This window comes from Moschus berezovskii, chromosome 7 (genome assembly GCF_049115385.1).
Source record: "Moschus berezovskii isolate FMDL1 chromosome 7, NW_MosBer_1.0, whole genome shotgun sequence".
NCBI classification, from domain to species: Eukaryota; Metazoa; Chordata; class Mammalia; order Artiodactyla; family Moschidae; genus Moschus; species Moschus berezovskii.
This window is the reverse complement of record NC_142466.1, coordinates 6,904,797-6,924,647: the sequence shown is the minus strand read 5'-3', so window position 1 is coordinate 6,924,647 and position 19,851 is coordinate 6,904,797. Positions and strand designations below refer to the sequence as shown.

At 48.4% G+C, this 19,851-nt stretch overlaps 1 protein-coding gene across 3 annotated transcripts in view; it reads left to right on the top strand.

Moving 5' to 3' along the window:
• The window catches only part of MFAP3L (microfibril associated protein 3 like), a 47,838-nt gene extending 29,278 nt beyond the window's left edge, over positions 1-18,560 (top strand). The window contains exons 3-4 of one of the 3 annotated variants that reach the window (XR_016037786.1): positions 12,474-13,497; positions 16,527-18,513. Coding sequence is in view for 2 of the 3 variants with exons in the window: in XM_055428013.2 (XP_055283988.1) it covers positions 12,474-13,387 (914 nt within the window). In the remaining variant the exon portion in view is untranslated. Of the gene's footprint in view, positions 1-12,473 lie in introns of all 3 variants that reach the window. The other 2 variants (XM_055428013.2, XM_055428012.2) reach the window with 2 other exon arrangements.
• The last annotated feature ends 1,291 nt before the right edge of the window (positions 18,561-19,851 follow it).

Here is a 19,851-nt window from a genome sequence, read left to right as displayed (position 1 = left end):
TGATCCTCACAGGTCCAGATTGAGAAGCAGGGGGATGGAGAAGACAGTACTCAGCAGGGCGTGGCCGGGTTGGGCTTCATTCTCCCTCTGTGCCTACCAGCACCTGCTCCTCCTCCAGGACTCGGCAGGCAAGGGGTGGTGAAAGCCCCTGACCAGACAGAATGGATGAGAGGCTGGATGGTCGGTGCACCAGCCCCATCACTGTCACCAAGAGGCAGTGCCAGGACCCCACCATGATGCACATACGAAGCATGCACACACCCAGGTGTGTTCAGGACCATTTGGTGAGTTGCCCACCCTGTGTGCTGTGCGATTCCGGGAGTATTTAATAGTTCCATTTCTTGCTGGTGCTGAGAAAGTGACACAACTGTTCGTGGCGCCAGCCCTGCGGGTCCTATAAAGAATGGGTTGTTGCCTGTCGCTGGTGGGAGCAGCAGCTGACTTGCTTTGTGTCCCTCGTGTTGTCACTTCAATCCCACAGATCAGGAGAGGCCACTGTATGATCTGTTTCTGCAGGACTGTTTCTTTTTGGAGTTCACTGAAAGACACACTGGGGCTTCCCAAGTGGAGCTAGTAGTAAAGAACCCACCTGCCAACACAGGAGATGCAAAAGACCCGGGTTCAATCAGGATTCCCTGAAGGAGGAAATGGCAACCCACTCCAGTATTCTTGCCTGGAGAATCCCATGGACAGAGGAGCCTGGTGGCTACAGTCCATGGGGTCACAAAGAATCAGACACGACTGAAGTGACTTAGCACGCATGGAAAGGACATGTTTGAGGTGGTCCATCATTTTACAAAAATAACCCACAACTTCAATAATGTGAGTGACCACAAATGGCCACAGAATGTCCTTTTTTCAGTTTTTCTTTGCTACAGGTGAGTAGCCATCTGTAAGTGCCAGAAAGTGTTATAAAAACGCCCCTGTTATCTCAGATATGAATTATCCAGTGTATTTTTGCTGTAGTTTCTTACTCTGACTTTAAACCATGAAAATTAAAAAAAAGAAAAGAAAATACACATTGGCACCTTTATCAGATGATAAATAACAAGCATTTCAAGAAAGTCTGCTCCAGAAAAGGTATAGGCCTGGCAATCATGCCTGGCTCGATTATGTTGGAAATTCTTACTCCAAGTGAGGTTTTAGGTTTCCCCATGGATTTGTTCTCCATTCTCTTGTAGCCTTCTGTCACCAAAAATAATAAAGAATTATCTCTGAAAATAAACACACCCAGCGTTAGCTGAGCTGAGTTATATGAAGTTCGCAGTTCTTTCATGGCTGCTCCACCTTTGTAGAATTCATTGTTGTGAATTTTGCTTTAGTTTACATTTCTGTGGTGTTTTTATCCTCTGCTCCTGCAGATGTTTTTAGTAGCCTGTGAGATGCTTTTTGGAGATAGCAATGGCAACCCACTCCAGTGTTCTTGCCTGCAGAATCCCAGGGACGGGGGAGCCTGGTGGGCTGCCGTCTATGGGGTCGCACAGAGTCGGACACAACTGAAGCAACTTAGCAGCAGTAGCAGCAGCATCCAAGGGACCACAGAAAACTGTGTTGGTCACGCCTTCAGACCTGAGTGAATCTCCCCCAACCCAACATACCCAGGAGGGAGTCAGTGCCCACAGCATTAAGTGCACGTCATTGTTCGCCTCTCTGATGAAGCCTGGAATAGTGTGTGAACCCATGAAAGTGCCACACTAAATTCTTTTTTTAGTAAGTTAAATATTGGAGATTTTAAAAGTTGATTCCTCAAAATTAGACAAAATTTGTGTAATTGTATATATACCACTGGAAATTCAGCAGAACAGAACAGTGATGGCTCTTTGAGCAAGTTTCTCCACTTTTCAGAGCCAGTTTTCCCATATGTAAAGCAGAGACTATCCTCTTTTACCTCCAGGCAGGGTTGGGAGCCTTCCATGATGTATTAGATGCTCAGCATGGTACCTCGAGAAGCTTCCCAGGTGGCTCAGTGGTAAAGAATAAGCCTGCAATGCTGGAGATACAGATTAGGTCCCTGGGTCGGGAAGATCTCCTGGAGGAGGAAATGGCAACCCACCAGGATTCTTGCCTGGAAAATTCCATCGACCGGGGAGCCTGGTGGGCTACAGTCCATGGTGTCGCAAGAGTCAGACATGACGTAACGACTGAACAACAGCAACGGCACTAGAACACACCACGACGCGGGTAAACGGCAGCTGCGCCGCTGTTGTCGGTCCCTTCACCCTTGTTCTGTGTTGGCACAGTCAGGATCCCAAGTGCTTCTATCTCTGCTTCATAGGACGGTGTGTTTTGTAAAGAAAGGAAATAATTTTCTGAGCAGTTTCTTATTCACTCTCTCAAGTTCTCAACCTTAAAAATAAATAAATAAATAAAAAGCATGTCTGTCCCTGAAGCGTTATTTAAAATCTTGAGATGACACTGGGATGGCAGGGGAGGCACCTTCTCTTCCATCAGCCACCTCCCCATTCCTGGCACGTTCCCTCCGTGTGCAGAGACCTGCTGACCCCCACATGCTCCGCCATGTAGAAAGCAGTGCGTGTGGATGGGGTGTTAGGCACACGGTGTACTTTCCTTTTGCCAGAGCCAGCGGTTCTCTCACCCAGAGGACACCAACCAAGTCTGGAGGCGTTCTTGGTAGTCAAGGTCGGGGCAGGAGAGGAAGGAGGGGAGATGCTGCTGCTGGTATCCAGTGGGTGGAAACCGGGAATATTCTCAACATCCCACAACGCACAGGACAGCCGCCTACAGGAATTAGTGTTATTGCTCAGTCACTCAGTCCTGTCTGACTCTTTGAGACCCCAGGAACTGTAGCCAGCTAGGCTCCTCTGTCCATGGGATCTCCCAGGCAAGCATACTGGAGTGGGTTGCAATTTACTTCTCCAGGGGATCTTACCCACCCATGGATTGAAGCCGTGTCTCCTGCATTGGCAGGCGGGTTCTTTACCCCTGAGTCACCAGCGAAGCCCTCCAAAGAATTATCTGATGCAAAATGCCAGTCCACGTGGAAAACCCTTAGTTCAGCTCAGTTCACTTCAGTTCCTCAGTCACGTCCAACTCTTTGCAACCCCATGTATACCAGGCTTCTCTGTCCATCATCAACTGGGAGAAACCCTGGTCCCACCTAAAGAAGCATCTTAGCCAGCTAAAGAATCATTCCACGGTCAGTTAAGTCACCTGTGAGAACCGGTAATGTAGTCTCCCATATAAGTGGTACTTTGGTTCACTTTCCAGAAGGAATCATGTCAGAGGCCAGCCTGCTAACAGGCCACTGTTTGTAGTGTTTCTTCAATGAGTGGCGCTCCCTTTGGGATGCAAGCCCAGACAGCTTTTAGTCTGAGCAGTGGGAAGACCCTTCCCTATCACTGTCAGATGAGGAGAGCCGAGATTCCAAAATGGAAAGTTGTTTCTCTCCACCCAGTGCTAGGCGCTCTCAGAAGAGAGCCTGCATGGAGTGGTGTGTTTGGCACTTTTTTAAAAATGAAGATTATCAGGTTGAATTAGCTGGCGAGTCAGATGTTTCCCTTGCCAGGAAATGAAAAGATGGTTTCTTTTCAGGTATTCTTGATTCTTTAAAGCAGAGCACAACAGCAGGCTGTGTACACCCTGAGCCTTTCCCTGTTCCGCCCCTTCCTGAGCAGAGAGCTGAACTAAGCTGGGATGATCCCAGGCTGCTCAGCCCCACGTGATGGAGGAAGCAGCTTGTTAGCAGTCCCAGGACTGGCTGAAGAGGCTGCCCAGGAGGATGGGACCCTGGGGTGCGGGGGCCTGGCTGCTGTGGTGTCTGTGGCCTGGGTCTCTGCGGTGGCTGGGTTCTGGGGAGGCAGGAAGGGTGGCTCGCACCTCTTACAGAAGCCCCATGACAGCCATGTGGGGCTCCATTTGTGTTCAGTTCTGTTTTGTAGAAAGGCTGGCTGCCTTCGCTGAGTCTCCTCTATTTCACATACTGGAGAACAGGCCCCACACTTAAAGACAGAAAAGTGTGGACTCAGCGCAGCGTCATTCAACTGAGTGTTTGCACTTCCTTTCTGTCTGTGTAAAAGTTATCAGGACCCTCACCTCCTGGAAAGTCTTCAGTTGGTTTCATGAAAATAACCTCCTTGTTTGAACGGATCCTGCTTGAGAAGCTGAAGAGCCTCCATGTCTAAATGAGGTTGTGAGCAGAAACTTAATCTTCTCGTACCACCTATTAGGGTTTCCCAGGTGGTTCAGTGGTAAAGAATCTACCTGCAATGCAGGAGACACAGGTGATGCAGATTCAGTCCCCACGTCAGGAAGATCCCCTGGAGCAGGAAATGGCAACCCACTCCAGTATTCTTGCCTGGAGAATCCCATGGACAGAGGAGCCTGGAGGGCTACAGTCCATGGGGTCACTAAAGAGTTGGACATGACTTAAGGACTAAACAACATCTGCTCCTATCCATGAGTAGGTGAACCATACATTAGTGGTTTACCCTTTCACAGGAAGACCTCTCTAAGGAAAAAGAGAAATCCTTTCCTTCTAAGAAATAATTTAAGGGAAATTCTAAGAGCTTTGTATTTGGTCATGATGTTAATTTGTTAAGTTTATTTTTAATTGAAAGATAATTGCTTTACAATATTGCTTTGATTTCTGCCATGCATCAGCATGAATTAACCACAGGTGTACATCTGTCCCAGAGAAGGCAATGGCAAGCCACTCCAGTACTCTTGCCTAGAAAATCCCATGGATGGAGGAGCCTGGTAGGCTGCAGTCCGTGGGGTCGCTAGGGGTCGGACACGACTGAGCGACTTTACTTTCACTTTTCCCTTTCACACATTGGAGAAGGAAATGGCAACCCACTCCAGTGTTCTTGCCTGGAGAATCCCAGGGACGGGGGAGCCTGGTGGGCTTCCGTCTATGGGGTCACACAGAGTCGGACACGACTGAAGTGACTTAGCAGCAGCAGCAGCAGCAGTACATCTGTCCCCTCCATCCTGAACCTCCCTCCACCCTCCTCCTCTTTCCCACTCCTGTAGGTTGTTACAGAGCCCTGCTTTGAGTGCCCAGAGTCAAATCGGCAAATTTCCGTTGGCTGTCTATTTTACATATGCTAGTGTGCATGCTTTTCATGTCAGTATACATCAAGGCTGTATATTTTCACCCTGCTTATTTAACTTATGTGCAGAGGACATCATGAGGAACGCTGGGCTGGAGGAAGCACAAGCTGGAATCAAGATTGCCGGGAGAAATATCAATAACCTCAGCTATGCAGATGACACCACCATTATGGCAGAAAACGAAGAGGAACTAAAAAAGCCTCTTGATGAAAGTGAAAGAGGAGAGTGAAAAAGTTGGCTTAAAGCTCAACATTCAGAAAACTAAGATCATGGCATCCAGTCCCATTACTTCATGGCAAATAGATGGGGAAACAGTGGCAGACTTTATTTTGGGGGGGGGGGCTCCAGAATCACTGCAGATGGTGACTGCAGCCATGAAATTAAAAGACGCTTGCTCCTTGGAAGAAAAGTTATGACCAACCTAGACAGCATATTAAAAAGCAGAGACATTACTTTGCTAACAAAGGTCCGTCTAGTCAAGGCTATGGTTTTTCCAGTAGTCACTTATGGATGTGAAATTTGTACTGTAAAGAAAGTTGAGCATTGAAGAATTGATGCTTTTGAACTGTGGTGTTGGAGAAGACTCTTGAGAGTCTCTTGGACTGCAAGGAGATCCAACCAGTCCATCCTAAAGGAGATCAATCCTGGGTGTTCATTGGAAGGACTGATGCTGAGGCTGAAACTCCAATACTTTGGCCACCTGATGCGAAGAACTAACTCATTAGAAAAGACCCTGATGCTGGGAAAGATGGAAGGCAGGAGGAGAAGGGGATGACAGAGGATGAGACGGTTGGATGGCATCACCGACTCAATGGACATGAGTTTGAGTAGGCTCCAGGAGCTGGTGATGGACAGGGAAGCCTGGCGTGCTGCCATTTATGGGGTCACAAAGAGTCGGACACGACTGAGCAACTGAACTGAATGCTTTCATGGGCATGATGTTAATTTTTTATGTGGTCCTCAGGATAGCTGGACAGATGGGGGTTTTGGCAGACATGGGTTTGGAGGAGAACTGTGCTTACAGCATCTCCATGGCTGTACTGTCACCTTTTTCAAGCTGCGTCACTTCCGGGAGAGGTTGGTGCTCTGGTTTGACTGGAAGGTGTTGGCATGGGTGTTACTCCTGACCTGTCCTGTCAAATAACAGTATCCCGCATACCGTGGCATTTCTTGGGGTCATAGGTTTAGCTGTCACCGCACGATGCTGTTGACCTGCTTCTCTAGTTGCTGGACTGGTCCCCTGACCCAGTTCTGTGGACGTGAGCTTGTGCCATCCTGAGTGACTCACCTTCCGTGTGCCCAGGCCCCGAGGTGACAAGCAATAGAAGGTCAACCACTTTCCCGGCCTGGGACCCAGATGTCGGCTTCGCCCAGAGGGAGTTAGCTGGAGGAAGGTTCCAGAACTGTGTCCCCAAGGAGACAGATGCTGAAAAGATGTTTCCACGCCCTTGATTTTCTTACATTCAGTAATATTTTCCTGATCAGATCTAGGCCTGCCTGATTTGAAGCACTTCAAGAATCCTAGAAGTGTTGGTAACAGATACACTCATCTTGCACTTTGGTAGATTCCAGAAACCAGCCTTGCAGCAGCATCCCCACAGCAGCCCCATCCATGGGCAGTGTGTCTTTCTCATCCTCCCATAGAACGCACCCCCTCCCCGCAACCCTCTTCTGGCACTCTGCAAGTTGGAAAAGTTACCTGTTTTAAAAGTTACTTGAATTTCTTTAAATTTTGCTGTGATTTAACCACAAGTGATTTTGTGTACTTAGGCACTACCTGCGTTCCATTTTTCTGTGACTTATTCGTCCAAATCCTTCTCCCCCCCGCCACCTTTTTTTTTTTTCCTTTTGGGTTATTTGTCTTGATTTTTAGGCATTCTTTGGGTTTCCCAGGTGGTTCAGTGGTAACGAACTCACCTGCAGTGCAGGAGGCACAGGAGACATGTTGGATCCCTGGGTTGGGAAGATGCCCTGGAGGAGGGACTGGCTACCCACTCCAGTGTTCTTGCCTGGATCATCCCATGGACAGAGGAGCCTGGTGGTGCAATCCAGGGGGTCACAGAGTCAGACACAACTGAAGCAACTGAACACACACACACGTAGGAGTTCTTCATGGTTTCTAGTTACTAAGCAATTCAGATATTCTAGAATTTTCTCCTACTCTATCATTGCTCGTAACTTTAGTGTAACATATATCATAGTGTAGAACTTATAACTGGGGAGAAGTCTGATCCATCAGGGTTCTCTGTTGGCAGCTTCTGGGGTTCTTGAAATGCTGAAAAAGGCTTACCTGTCCCAAGGCCGTAGAAATGTTTTTGTGTCTTCTATTAACATTATGCTTTTAGTTTTACATTTGGATCTTCAGAGTACTTGGGATTTATTTTTATCTGTCACTAAACTAGGAATGTGAGAGTTGGACTGTGAAGAAGGCTGATCGCCGAAGAATCGATGCTTTTGAACTGTGGTGTTGGAGAAGACTCTTGAGAGTCCCTTATACTGCAAGGAGATCCAACCAGTCCATCCTAAAGGAGATCAATCCTGGATGTTCATTGGAGGGACTGATGCTAAAGCTGAAACTGCAATACTTTGGCCACCTCATGCGACGAGTTGACTCACTGGAAAAGACTCTGATGCTGGGAAAGGTTGGGGGCGGGAGGAGAAGGGGACGACAGAGAATGAGATGGCTGGATGGCATCACCGACTCTGTGGACATGAGTTTGAGTGTACTCCTGGAGTTGGTGATGGACAGGGAGGCCTGGCGTTCTGTGATTCATGGGGTCGCGGAGAGTCGGACACGACTGAGCGACTGAACTGAACTGAACTGAACTGAAACTAGGAATTTATTTTCTTTCAAACAAGCCACCAGTTGTCCCACTGTTCTTTGCCCCCTGATTTGAAATGACACCTTCCTTAAATTAAAATCCCCCGCTCGCCGGCATCTACGTCTGGCCTTGAGGTTTTCTCCGCTGATTGAACCAAGGCTCAGGCAGGGGAAGAGGTGGGGTGGCCAGGCCTCTGCCTGCGGTTCTCTGCCCCTGCAGCACATGGGCTCCCTTCTTTTCTCACATGGCCCATCACCCTCTCTGGCCTTGGAGTGCTTCCTCTTCCTCCTGTCCTTTCCCACAGCCCCAGCCCCACTCGGACCACACCCTCTCGTCCAACAGCACCCTTGGTGCCCTGCGCACTCAGGGCCTGTGCCATGCACCCCAGTTTGGCAGGGAGTCTGCGTCCCTCTCCACATGACTGGTCTCTGCAGCCAGGGGTCATGTCTGACTCATCTTTGCATCTGCATTGTCTGTCAGGGAGCCTGGTGACAGACAATTTGTAAACTAAGGCTTGTTGACAGAATGCATGAACAAGATAAAAAAGACAGCTGTCCTTCTAAAAACATCGACTTTATCACACAGCGAGGCTTCAGCCTTCAAGAATAAACAAGGTTCATTATTGGATAAAGTCTACAATAGGTTAGTCTAAGGACCCATTGTTCTGGGCTAAGAAGCAGAATATGCACAAAGCTAACAATTTATACACTGACTATCTCACTGGTTTCCCCCAAACGAACCACAAGTGTCACTTAAATGTGTTTACTGCAGACGGGGCCTGCTTTGACCTGTGACGAGGAACTTCAGACGCATTTGAGTCTGTATCTGCATTGAGTCACTTGGGCCCAGGCCAGATAAATACACATCTGTGGGCAGTGTCCAGTCCAGGCTGCAGTTTTCCCAGTTGTCATGTGTGGATGTGAGAGCTGGACCATAAAGAAAGCTGAGCACTGAAGAACTGGTGCTTTTGAACTGTGGTGTTGGAGAAGACTCTTGAGAGTCCCTTGGACAGCAAGGAGATCCAACCAGTCCATCCTAAAGGAATTTAATCTGGAATAGTCATTGGAAGGACTGATGCTGAAACTGAAGCGCCAATAATTTGGCCACCTGATGCGAAGAGCTGACTCATTTGAAAAGATCCTGATGCTGAGAAAGATTGAGGGCAGGAGGAGAAGGGGACGACAGAGGAGGAGATGGTTGGATGGCATCACTGACTCAATGGACATGAGTTTGGGTAGGCTCCGGGAGTTGGCAGTGGACCGGGAGGCCTGGTGTGTTGCTGTCCATGGGGTTGCAAAGAGTCGGACAGGACTGAGCGACTGAGCTGAACTGAACTGAACTGAGACAGTTTAACACATTCCTGAAGATAACTATAAAATCCAAGTGCAGAAACCCTTTGAATAGTCAATAAAGCGCTGATGTCTTGTAACTAGTATGCATTTCTGCGTCTCACTTTTCTATGATAGTTAGAGTACAGCCATCACTAAAGGCATGGCTGAGATATTTGGAGAAAGCCGTTTACGTTCCCGTCAGGTGCCTGCCTCCTGCCGTCAGCACTCTTTGCTGCTCCTCCTCTTCTACACCCAGGATCCTCCTTCCCTGACCTTGAACTCGAAGATAATGCCTCCACAGAGGGAGTGGGGATGAAAGCATAGGAGGTGGACAGATTGATCCCACGTGTTCCCCATGCAAATAACCTCACCTTTTCCTGCCCTATTGCCGCTGTATTTCCCGCCAAAGTGAGGAAGGCCAGTGTGAGAAGTTCCCACAGATAGATTCTGTAGTTCTCTTGAACTCAGCGCCTTCCCTGTCTGTCATAAACTTTCAGTCAGCCAGACATGTTCTTTTCTTCTGTGCCTGCTGTAGTCTGGTTTGATCCCAGGTGGTGCAGTTGGTGAAGAATCCACTGGCCAATGCAGGGGGACACAGGAGATGTGGGTTTGATCCCTGGGTCAGGAAGACCAAATTGATCATTTCCCTTGCTCAGATGACTTTATATTTGGATAAATCTGCTGTATCACATCTGAAGCCTGATATTCCAGGAGTGAATAGACAGGGTAGTGTAAGGTCGGACCCTGGTGGCCTTCTTGGCTTCCCCTTCCCGGTGGCTATCTTGGCTCCTTCTTCCCCTCTCCATCCCCCGCCGGAGGGAAAAAGTCCCGCCAAACCGCTGAGGAATTTCTGACGTAATAACCCTCTGCCGAGATCTATCCCCCCCCTTCCTGACCTCCAGAGTGACCAACCTGGTCTAGCTGACCACTCACAATCTCGCATTCCCGAGCTTTACCTTATTTTAAGCCTGTCCAGGTTATGATGCCACTTCCTGTCCCGAAGGCATAAAAATCGCACCCTGCCTTTGTTCGGGGCAAAACTCCTCGTGGCCGTTCTTGTGGTCAGTGGGTTCTGTCCGGGAGCGCACTGCCAATAAAGCCTGTTACTTTCCCTTGGTGTCTGGGTTATTTCCTTACAGCTTGAGATGCCCGTTTCCGTGACCTTACAGGTAGCAGTATGGCCCCTGCCCATGGGGACAAGGGGAGGTTTCCCAGAGTGGGTACAGGTTGGTCTGTCCACGTGCGCTCAGAGGAGACTGAAATTCACTAGAGTTCCCGTGTCTTCTACTCAGAGAGAGGACACTGGCTAAGTTGTTAAAAGCCGGGTGCTCAGGGACTCCAGGAGTCTCTCCACAGATGTTCCTCCAGAAAATGTGACAGCGCCTTCTATGGAAGGCTCCCCGCCAGGTTCCCCAGGCCAGCAAGGCAGGGGCTGCAGGCCTCCATGACTCCAGCCAGCTTCCCTGAGGACGGTCCCTGAGGCAGAGGACCTGGAGTGATACAGGCTGTCTCCTGTCTCACACTCCCTGGGGACCCTCGTCACTATAATGCTTACAAATCGTGTTTTGTTTTTTTTAAAACAGTTGCTACTTGCTTTGGGGAAATATCAGACTTCTCACTAGGCTTAAGTTTATGCCAGAGGGGGATGAAACAAACAAGAATGCAATGTGATAACAGACACTTGGAAGGCAAGTATAGTTAAGTTGCCCCATCTCTCAGGAGAGCCTCTCTGGCTCGCTTGGGGACATGAGTACTTTTACGGAAATATCCACCCGCTCTCAGAACTCCCCCAGGGCCAGGCCTGGCCTTCCGTCTCTGAGGGCCCATCTGCAGAGATGGAGGGGCTGCAGAAGGCTCAGACCAGAAACCAGAAAGGCAGACCTAGGGTCATATTTCCCAGGGCTCTGGGATCGGGTCTTTTGACTGGCGGGTACACAGGCAGATTAAGGATGAACCCCTAGCAAAGATTAATTCAGATTAAAAACCTGATTCCCAGGGCAGTGCGGGATCCTTTTCAGGCCAACAGGGAAGAGTTCGTCTCTATTTCAATACTTTTCGTCATGTGTTCTCCGTGGTGTGAGGCCTGCTTTCAACCTGATTTGTTGTTCAGTTGCTCAGTCATGCCTGACTCTGCGACCCCATGGACTGTAACCCACCGGGCTCTTTGGTCCATGGGATGCTCCAGGCAGGAATACTGGAGTGGGTTGCATTTCCTTCTCCATTCAACCTGATGGGTCTATTGTTTATTTGCAAAGCAAAACCAAATTGATATTTATTCACAACTAGCCTCTGAATCTCCACAATGTAAGTCATGTAATTCATTGTAGAGTCTCTGAATGAATGATTTAAGTCATGTTTCCATCAACTGAGGATAACTTCAATCTCCAATATGAGAAACCCAGGTAAACAATTATAATTTAAATGATTTACTTCCCTGGTGGCTCAGATGGTAAAGAGTCTCCCTGCAGTGCGGGAGACCTGGGTTCAATCCCTGGATTGGGAAGATCCCCTGAAGGAAGGCATGGCAAGCAGTATTCTTGCCTGGAGAATTTCACAGACACAGGAGCCTGGGAGGCTACAGTCCATGGGGTCACAAAGAGTCGGACAGGACTAAGTGACTAACACTTTCTCTTTGACTCCAGTTCTTAGGTTGATCCCAAAGTACTTTATATTCTTTATACTTTATAAACAGAAACTTTCCAGGGAACATATATTCTGCAATGCCATGCTCACAGGCAGGTGAGAAAATCAGATGCCACATTAAGGAATTCCCTAGTAATAGCACAGTGCTTCTCCAGACTGACTGTGTTTCTAATTTTTCTCTAGAGTGTGGAATTGCACAGTATGATTTGGTATCCAGAGTCCAATTTGTTGGGCTTGAACTGGCATCTGACTCAACTGATTCCTAACTGGTGCCCTTGAGAGGGGGCTTAGAGGGCCCCTCCCTCAGTTTCTCCGTCCTGTAAAATGGGCTGGTGCTCGTGACTCTTCCCTGAGTTCTGTGGATTAAGTGGGCTATTCCTCTCCCCGTCTGTCAAGGTCACCATTCGCTGTCCCCATCGTCAGCAGCAGCAGATCTGGTGGTGGGAGGTGCTCAGAGCTCACCGTGCACACCGTCAGGAGTGGTGGGAGGTGTTCTCTGTTCACCGCCTGCCTCGGTAGTGGTGTGAGGTACACACAGTGCCGCGTGGAGCGGTCACTATGGGGAGCAGAGGGCCCAGCTGACCCTGTCCTCTTTCTCCTGCAGGAAAGTGGCAGATGCATGACGGCCTCCTGAACATCACCAAGGTGTCCTTCTCGGACCGAGGGAGATACACGTGCGTGGCCTCCAATGTGCACGGGACCGTGAACAACACGGTGACGCTGCGGGTAGTCTTCACGTCGGGCGACATGGGCGTGTACTACATGGTGGTGTGCCTGGTGGCCTTCGCAGTCGTGCTGGTGCTCAACGTCACCCGCCTCTGCATGATGAGCAGCCACCTAAAGAAGACCGAGAAGGCCATCAACGAGTTCTTCCGCACAGAGGGTGCTGAGAAGCTGCAGAAGGCCTTCGAGATCGCTAAGCGCATCCCGATCATCACGTCAGCCAAGACGCTGGAGCTGGCCAAGGTCACGCAGTTCAAGACCATGGAGTTCGCCCGCTACATCGAGGAGCTGGCACGCAGTGTGCCGCTGCCCCCACTCATCATGAACTGCAGGACCATCGTGGAGGAGCTCATGGAGGTGGTGGGCCTGGATGAGCATGGCCACCAGAACTTCGTGCGCCACACGCCCGAGGGCCAGGAGGCCGCAGCTGCCGACGGGGACGAGGTCTACACCATCCCCGACGCTGACTCTGATGCCTCGTCGCTGCACGAGCAGCCCCAGCAGATCGCCATCGAAGTGTCTGTGCACCCCCCAGCCCGCCGGGAGCCCTCGGACGACCGGGCCGCCGGGCCCCTGGAGGCCGGAGAGGAGGAGGAGGACACCGAACCATCGGCCGAGCACTCCCCGGAGTCGGCAGCGCCCTCCACCGAGGTCACATCGGCAGCGCTGACCTCCGAGGAACCAACGCCCATCGAGGTGCCGGACCACGTCCTGCCGCCTGGTCTGCTGGAGGCCACGGAGCCAGCCAGGCCACAGGACGGGAGCACCCACGTCATCTACGAAAGCCATGTCTAACAGTGTACCCCCCACCCCGAAGCTATGCACACCCCGAGATTCAGGGCCACCCCTCGGGACAGATGCAGGCCGCCCTCGCCGCTAAGCCTTACCAGAGACGCGCGTCCTAGGTAGGAGTCCGGCCCCCGCATGCACGCCCCCCGTCGACCCCCAGCCAAGGGGGATGCGAGCACCGTCGGGGAGCGGGGGTGGTGGCCTTGGGCAAGTGTCTGTCCACGTGTCGCGAACCTCAGAGGCTCTTCTCCGCCAGATAACCTTAACCGCTGCTGCCCTTTTGGCAAAGAACACTGACTGTCAGAGACTCTGAGTTCACAGCCCGGTCCGGGGCCCAGGGCGCCGCCCTTCCTTTGAAAAATGGGTCTGCTAAGGGAGCAGCTGCAGCCCATCCCTCCGCGGCTCTGTTGCACTTTCTTCTCAGTTTCGCCCCATCACTGTCGCTTTATAACCCAGGCGTTGTGACCTGAATGCTGACCATTCCAGCTGGTCCGTTCCCTTGGCCACCCTGTCCTTATTTCCTCCCCCCAACCCCAGCCTTTTACCTCGCAGGCTTTGGTGTCAGGGCCGATTCCCACTAGTCATCTTAACATTCCAAAGCAGCTAGCTACCAGCCTCCTGGTGTTTGTTGTTTCCCAGGCCTGTCTCCATCGGTTGCTTTTTTTGTTCGTTGGTTTCCAATGAAGCTGCTGTTGTGAAACTGAGAGAAGAAAAAAGAAAAAAAAAAAAAAACCTTGCCCAGTAATAGCACTTTAATAGCCAAACAAAAATAGGTTCACCCTTCCCATTCTGAGAGCCTTTGGGTGAGCTCAGCTGAGGTTGGAGGGAGACTATGAACTTGAATCTGTCCAGACTGCCCGTGGAAAGCCCTGTTCTTCTGTCTAAGCAGTGTCCGCCTCCAAGTCGGCTACTGCTGCATCTGGAAGGCATGTCGCCTCCAGAGACAGAGGCGCCTGAGGAATCTGTTTAGGTGGGGACCGTGGGGCTCCCACCACGGCTGCCATGGACCATGGACGTCAGGGGACCTCAATGCTTGGGTTAGGGCAGCAAGCATGAGGGTCCTGGGGGTTGCCCCACCAGGCCCACTCGTGTAAACTGCATGGCTGACTTGGCCATCCTTGCAGGAGGCAGAGACAGGTTAGGATAATGACATCATCATGCCAGCATTCTTGAATTCATTTTTAGCCCCCACAAGAAGGCGGCTGTATGCGAGGCCAGAGTGATGTTCTAGAAAGAAGCCTGAGCTAGTCGCCTCAGGCCCGCACCTCGTTGGCCTGTGCTAACCACCGTGGGCTTTGGGCAAGTGGGGGCACCCCGCGCACTCCCTGGCTCCATCTAGGTGCTTCGCTTGCCCACAGAACCAAACCAGCATCATCACCCTGCCTTCTCCACAATCGCTTTCAGGTTTTCACTGTCCTCTCTGGTTCCTCTAACATTTTTTATGCTGAAAATCAGTACTGTTGCAAATTCAAGGAACCAGCTTACAAAACTCAAAGATTTTTAAGACACTTGTGGATCTTCTGCCCCCAAAAGCATTAGAGCAACGTCTGCAGTTTAGATGTAACCATGAAAAGGAGAGGTATAATTTCCTTGCCATTTACGAGCAGGAGTGCCGTAACCTTGAGGTAGTCATGAGTGTCACGGCCACGTCATGAGTCCATGAAGGTCCCCTAGTCACATGTTTGGTGAACGACCCAAGACAGTCCTCACGTCTTCACTGTCTGGGTGAGTGAGACTTCACCGCGTCCCTGGGTTGAATCCTTCTCGTCTGCCAAACACGGAGGTGGTACTTAGGTCCCCAGATCCCACCTGGTTCTGACATTTAGAGTTTTGTGGAAAGTTTGTCATCTCCCATGATGGCCCCCCTTACACGAGACAAGGAGTCTTGGGAGCAGAAATGGGCCTGTGATGTTATTAGATGCTTTTGCTGCCAACTTTTTCAGAAAACTCATCTGGGTCTGGAGCTGAGAACAGAGGGCTTGGCTTCAGTGGTTTCTCTGTGTAGAGATAACTGATGTGAAATGTGGTCTGACAGGATACACAGTTGGGTCAGATTCCTCTTGGCCTCAGATGACCCATTGCCATCAGTTTGGAGTGTCTTGGGTGGTCACATAAAACATGAGAAGTGAACAGTCCAAAGAAACCTTGACCCCCGCATGGGCTCCCTTGACAAAGGTTTTCTGTATTTGGCCTGCGGAGAAGTTTCATCACCACGTCTTAGAGTGTAAACATTTTTCCACTTGTTGTGGAGATCAGCGGATCCTTACCATGGTTCTGTGCACCCAAAGTCACAATAGGGACCCTAGCTCATTTTGGCGTCCCCAAATGAACTTTTTCCCACTCCGTCCCCTTCTCCCTCCACTGAAACCCACATACAGGTTTCCATGGGGAAATGACAGGAGAAGGCATCTCCCACCTGGATGTTGGATACAGATAGTTAAACACAGACAGACTTTTTTGAAAGCAGGAGCAGAACTGAGTGACCAAAGAATGTTTTCAGGTTGGTTTTAGCTTCTTTAGACTTGGGAAATTATGTCGATTTTTTAAATGTTCCCCTTTAAGGCATCAGAAAGCTCTTGATAGAATATTTATAGCCACCCAGGGATGAGGCTGGCTTACTACCAGGATGTCTCTGTCTCTTCCTGTTTATGCTATAGCTTCTTTACAAAATAGAAATGCTTTCCCACTAGAATAGGGGACAGAGACAGTCTTATGACTTTTGCCTCGTTTTTCAAAGATAAATTGTTCAGCTTCATAGAAATTTATAGAAGTATGGCTCTTTGGGGCAGTTTTACAGCTTAACACTGAATCCCAAGCCATGCCCTTTGGGTCTTAGGTCATTCTTCTCATAAGCAAGCAGTTTCTGGTTTCCAAGTCATCTGGTCATATCTATAACAGTTTTTTTTCTTGAAGTTCTGAAAATGATTCAGATGTGTGTGCATATTTAATTCACTGCAATGACCTGTAAACTTGGATGGTATTTATTCTAAATGGGGGAAAAACAATTTTATATTGCAAATCTATGTAATTTATAATGGTTTTGTTTTATATATATTTTCATATCTTTAGGGTACATCTACTATTCTCATCTTTTTGTATATCATACTTGACAAAAAGAGATACTAATACTTGACTAAATCTCTAGGAACCAAATGTGACATCTGTAACGTGTAGAAATCGCTCCAGAAACACCTGAATGTCCTCGCTCGTCCTGAGTATTACTGTACTGTCATCACACCCAGAATGACTGCTGATGGGCGTTTGTGTTTTTCTCCCCAAAGCCAAGGCCAAAAGTCCTGACCTCCCACACAGTGGAGTCTGGAATCCTTCGCTTCTTTATTGTGTGTTTCAGTTTTAACTGTAGACATCTGTGTTGTTCAGACATCCTTTGAAGGGCACATGTGATAAGAAAGCAATTTGGTGGAGACTGGGCTTGAACGATGGCTGTGTAGCTTATTCACTGGACTGATAACATTTCAAATATAATACATGGATTGTTACTTATTGGTAACCTCGGATCTGTCCAGCTCTTTAGCCCATGAAGAAAACATAAGGAAAAAAGAATGTTTACATGTTTTGAACAGATAGCCTCTAAATGTAGTGCCACCAACACAAACCAGCTCAACCCTAGAGACCCCAATCCCTGCTGGCTGAGGAGCTGTTTCAGAAAGGCAAACCAGCCCACCTGTGTGTGCAGGTTGAATTTCAGTCTTATACCAGGGCTTCCCTGTTGGCTCCGACAATAAAGAATCTGCCTGCAACAAGGGAGACCTGGGTTCAATCCCTGGGTGGGGAAGATCCCCTGGAGAAGGGAATGGCAACCTACTCCAGTATTCTTGCCTGGAGAATCCCATGGACAAAGGAGCCTGGCAGGCTTCAGTCTATGGGGTCACAAAGAGTCGGACATGACTGTGTGACTGCCACTTTCCTTTTTTACCAGTGCTAAAACTCCTCACTGCCCCAGTGGTTCTGTGAACAGGGCTTTCCTCTCAGTGTGTCACTGGGTGAGAAAACAGAGCATTTAGCTTGTCTCTCAGTTACTCTGTTTTATACTCAGCACAGTTCAGTGAGTACCCAGTATCCATCTGCACACACACTTTTTGCATTCCCTTTACATCATAATCCCTGTTTCTGTTCTTGCTTTTTATACTAATTCATTGGTAGTCACCCGCATATTTTGATCTCTGTTGCTTCCAAGGTTGGGTGTCTGGTGGCTCAACAGTAAAGAATCCACCTGCAATGCAGGAAATGCAAATTTGATCCCTGGGTAGGGAAGATCCCCTGGAGAAGGGAATGGCAACCCACTCCAGTATTCTTGCCTGGAGAATCCCATGGACAGAGGATCCTGGCGGGCTGCAGTGGCAAAGACTTGGATACAACTTAGCAACTAAACCACCACCATCTTCAAGGTATTAGTCATTTTTACACTCACCTATTCATTGTAAAATCCTCTAGTAGATAGATAACAAAGTTCATCTTCCTAATGACTTATAGGGTTTCTACAGTGATTAACAAGATTTGGATTAAACAAATCAGTGGTGGGGTGAAAAATAAAACAGAATTGCTTACTTTGCTTTCTGAAAGACTGTCTGTTATGCGAGAAAATATCATATGACAGTGATAATGACCATTAATTAAGACTTTTTTAGAGATGTCATTTGTAAGGGGTCTAATGCTCAAATGCCACCACCGAACTTAAAGCTCATAGAGAATGTAAAAACAAAGCGAATAGGTCTAAGAATATTCCTGCATAAATTATTTTTATTTAATGAAGAATGTAAACCTTCAGTGTTTCTCTCAGACACCCTTGCGCTGCTCACAGAAGGTGCTGCCACTTATGTTTGATGTGCTGTCCCTCTGGTTCTGAATGTCCGTTGTTAAAACTGGGAAATAAGATGGGAAAATTTATCTGGGTGGAAATGTCACTCTGTTGATTTGTGAGCTATAAATGTTCACCTTTTAAAAATAATTTAAATGTATAAACAAATGATTAATATTTAAGTTGATATAGCAGCAAAAAAAAATGTGAGCCATCCTGTACTTTGGTTGTTGCTTTAATAAAGGATTTGCACAGGTGTGCTGAGCGTGCCATGTTCCTGGTCAAGGCTGTGTGCGTGTGGCCTGATTTACTCTCTACCTGTAAGAAGTCTGTGGGCAGTGCGCGTCCCCACCTTTTGCATCTGTGCCATATCTTAGGGGAGACGGGGGAAAGGAAGTAATTTTTATGTGAATCTACAAACTTTATCCAAAGTCAAAAATCTTAACTCTGTCGTAACGAACTTGATGGCCATTTATTTATATCAAGAAGGAATTTTAACATGTAGCATCAAGCTTATTGCAGAAGATCCACAACGACCAGGAAACTCACCCAAGAGAAGGTGTTAGTTGCAGACCTCACGCAGAAACCTGAGGCAGCAACCAGTTCAGGCCAGATTGCTCTGAACGTGCCCACTGAGAGTTCGCAAAGCTGGGTTCCTCTCAGATAAGATGATTGTTCAGCCACTAAGTGGTGTCCAACTCTGTGACCCCATGGACTGCAGCACACCAGGCTTCCCTGTGCTTCACTATGTCCCGGATTTTGCTCAAATTGATGTCCATTGGCTTGGTGAGGCCATCCAACCATCTCATCCGCTGTCACCTGCTTCTTTTCTTGCCCTCAGTCTTTCCCAGCATCAGGGTCTTTTCTAATGAGTCAGTTCTGTGCATCAGGTGGCCAAAGTATTCAAGCTTCAGCATCAGTCCTTCTAGTGAATATTCAGGGTTGAGATAAGGCTGTGTATATGAGACAAGACTGGACAACACCAGATGGGAAAGAAACTAAATTTTGCTGCAGTCTGAAGAGGCAAACAAAATTATTGAGTGGGTTACCCAATAAACTATGCACATAACTAAGATCTGTAAGTTCTTCAAACAAAAAAGGCTTTAAGAGAACTGCAGTGGCATTAATGGAAACTTTAACAAATGTGCCATCAGGGAAGAGAAAATAGGAAAGTTTTGTCCTAACTCTGTAATGTTGACTGGTAGATATTTTCAGACTCAGGACAAACAGCTGCTAATTTTTGTGCTTTTATTTTTAACAGATTTTGGAATAGTCCATTCTTTCATGGGCCTTAATCAAAAGAGCCTAGGTAAGGCTTCATCTGAGGGATTTTCAAGTGTGTAGTCACAGAGTTGGAAATTAAGTGTCAGGTTTTCTGATTTCCCTATCTTTTTGGCAGAGTCATTAACACACATGGCTCCGCTCTGCTTGAATGTTTCTGGTGAAGCAGAGCCCATGGCCGCATGGAGGACATATCCCAGTGTTGGCAGGTTTTAAGCACCAAGTCAAAAGTCTTAAAAGTGGCGCTACACTGGTGCTTGTCCAGCCATTTAGAGCAGAAAGCATGAGTTTGTCATGCCACAATAAAATCATCCTTTTACCATCAACCTAGAAAGACAGTTATAAATGTATTTGTGTCGAAGAGAGAATT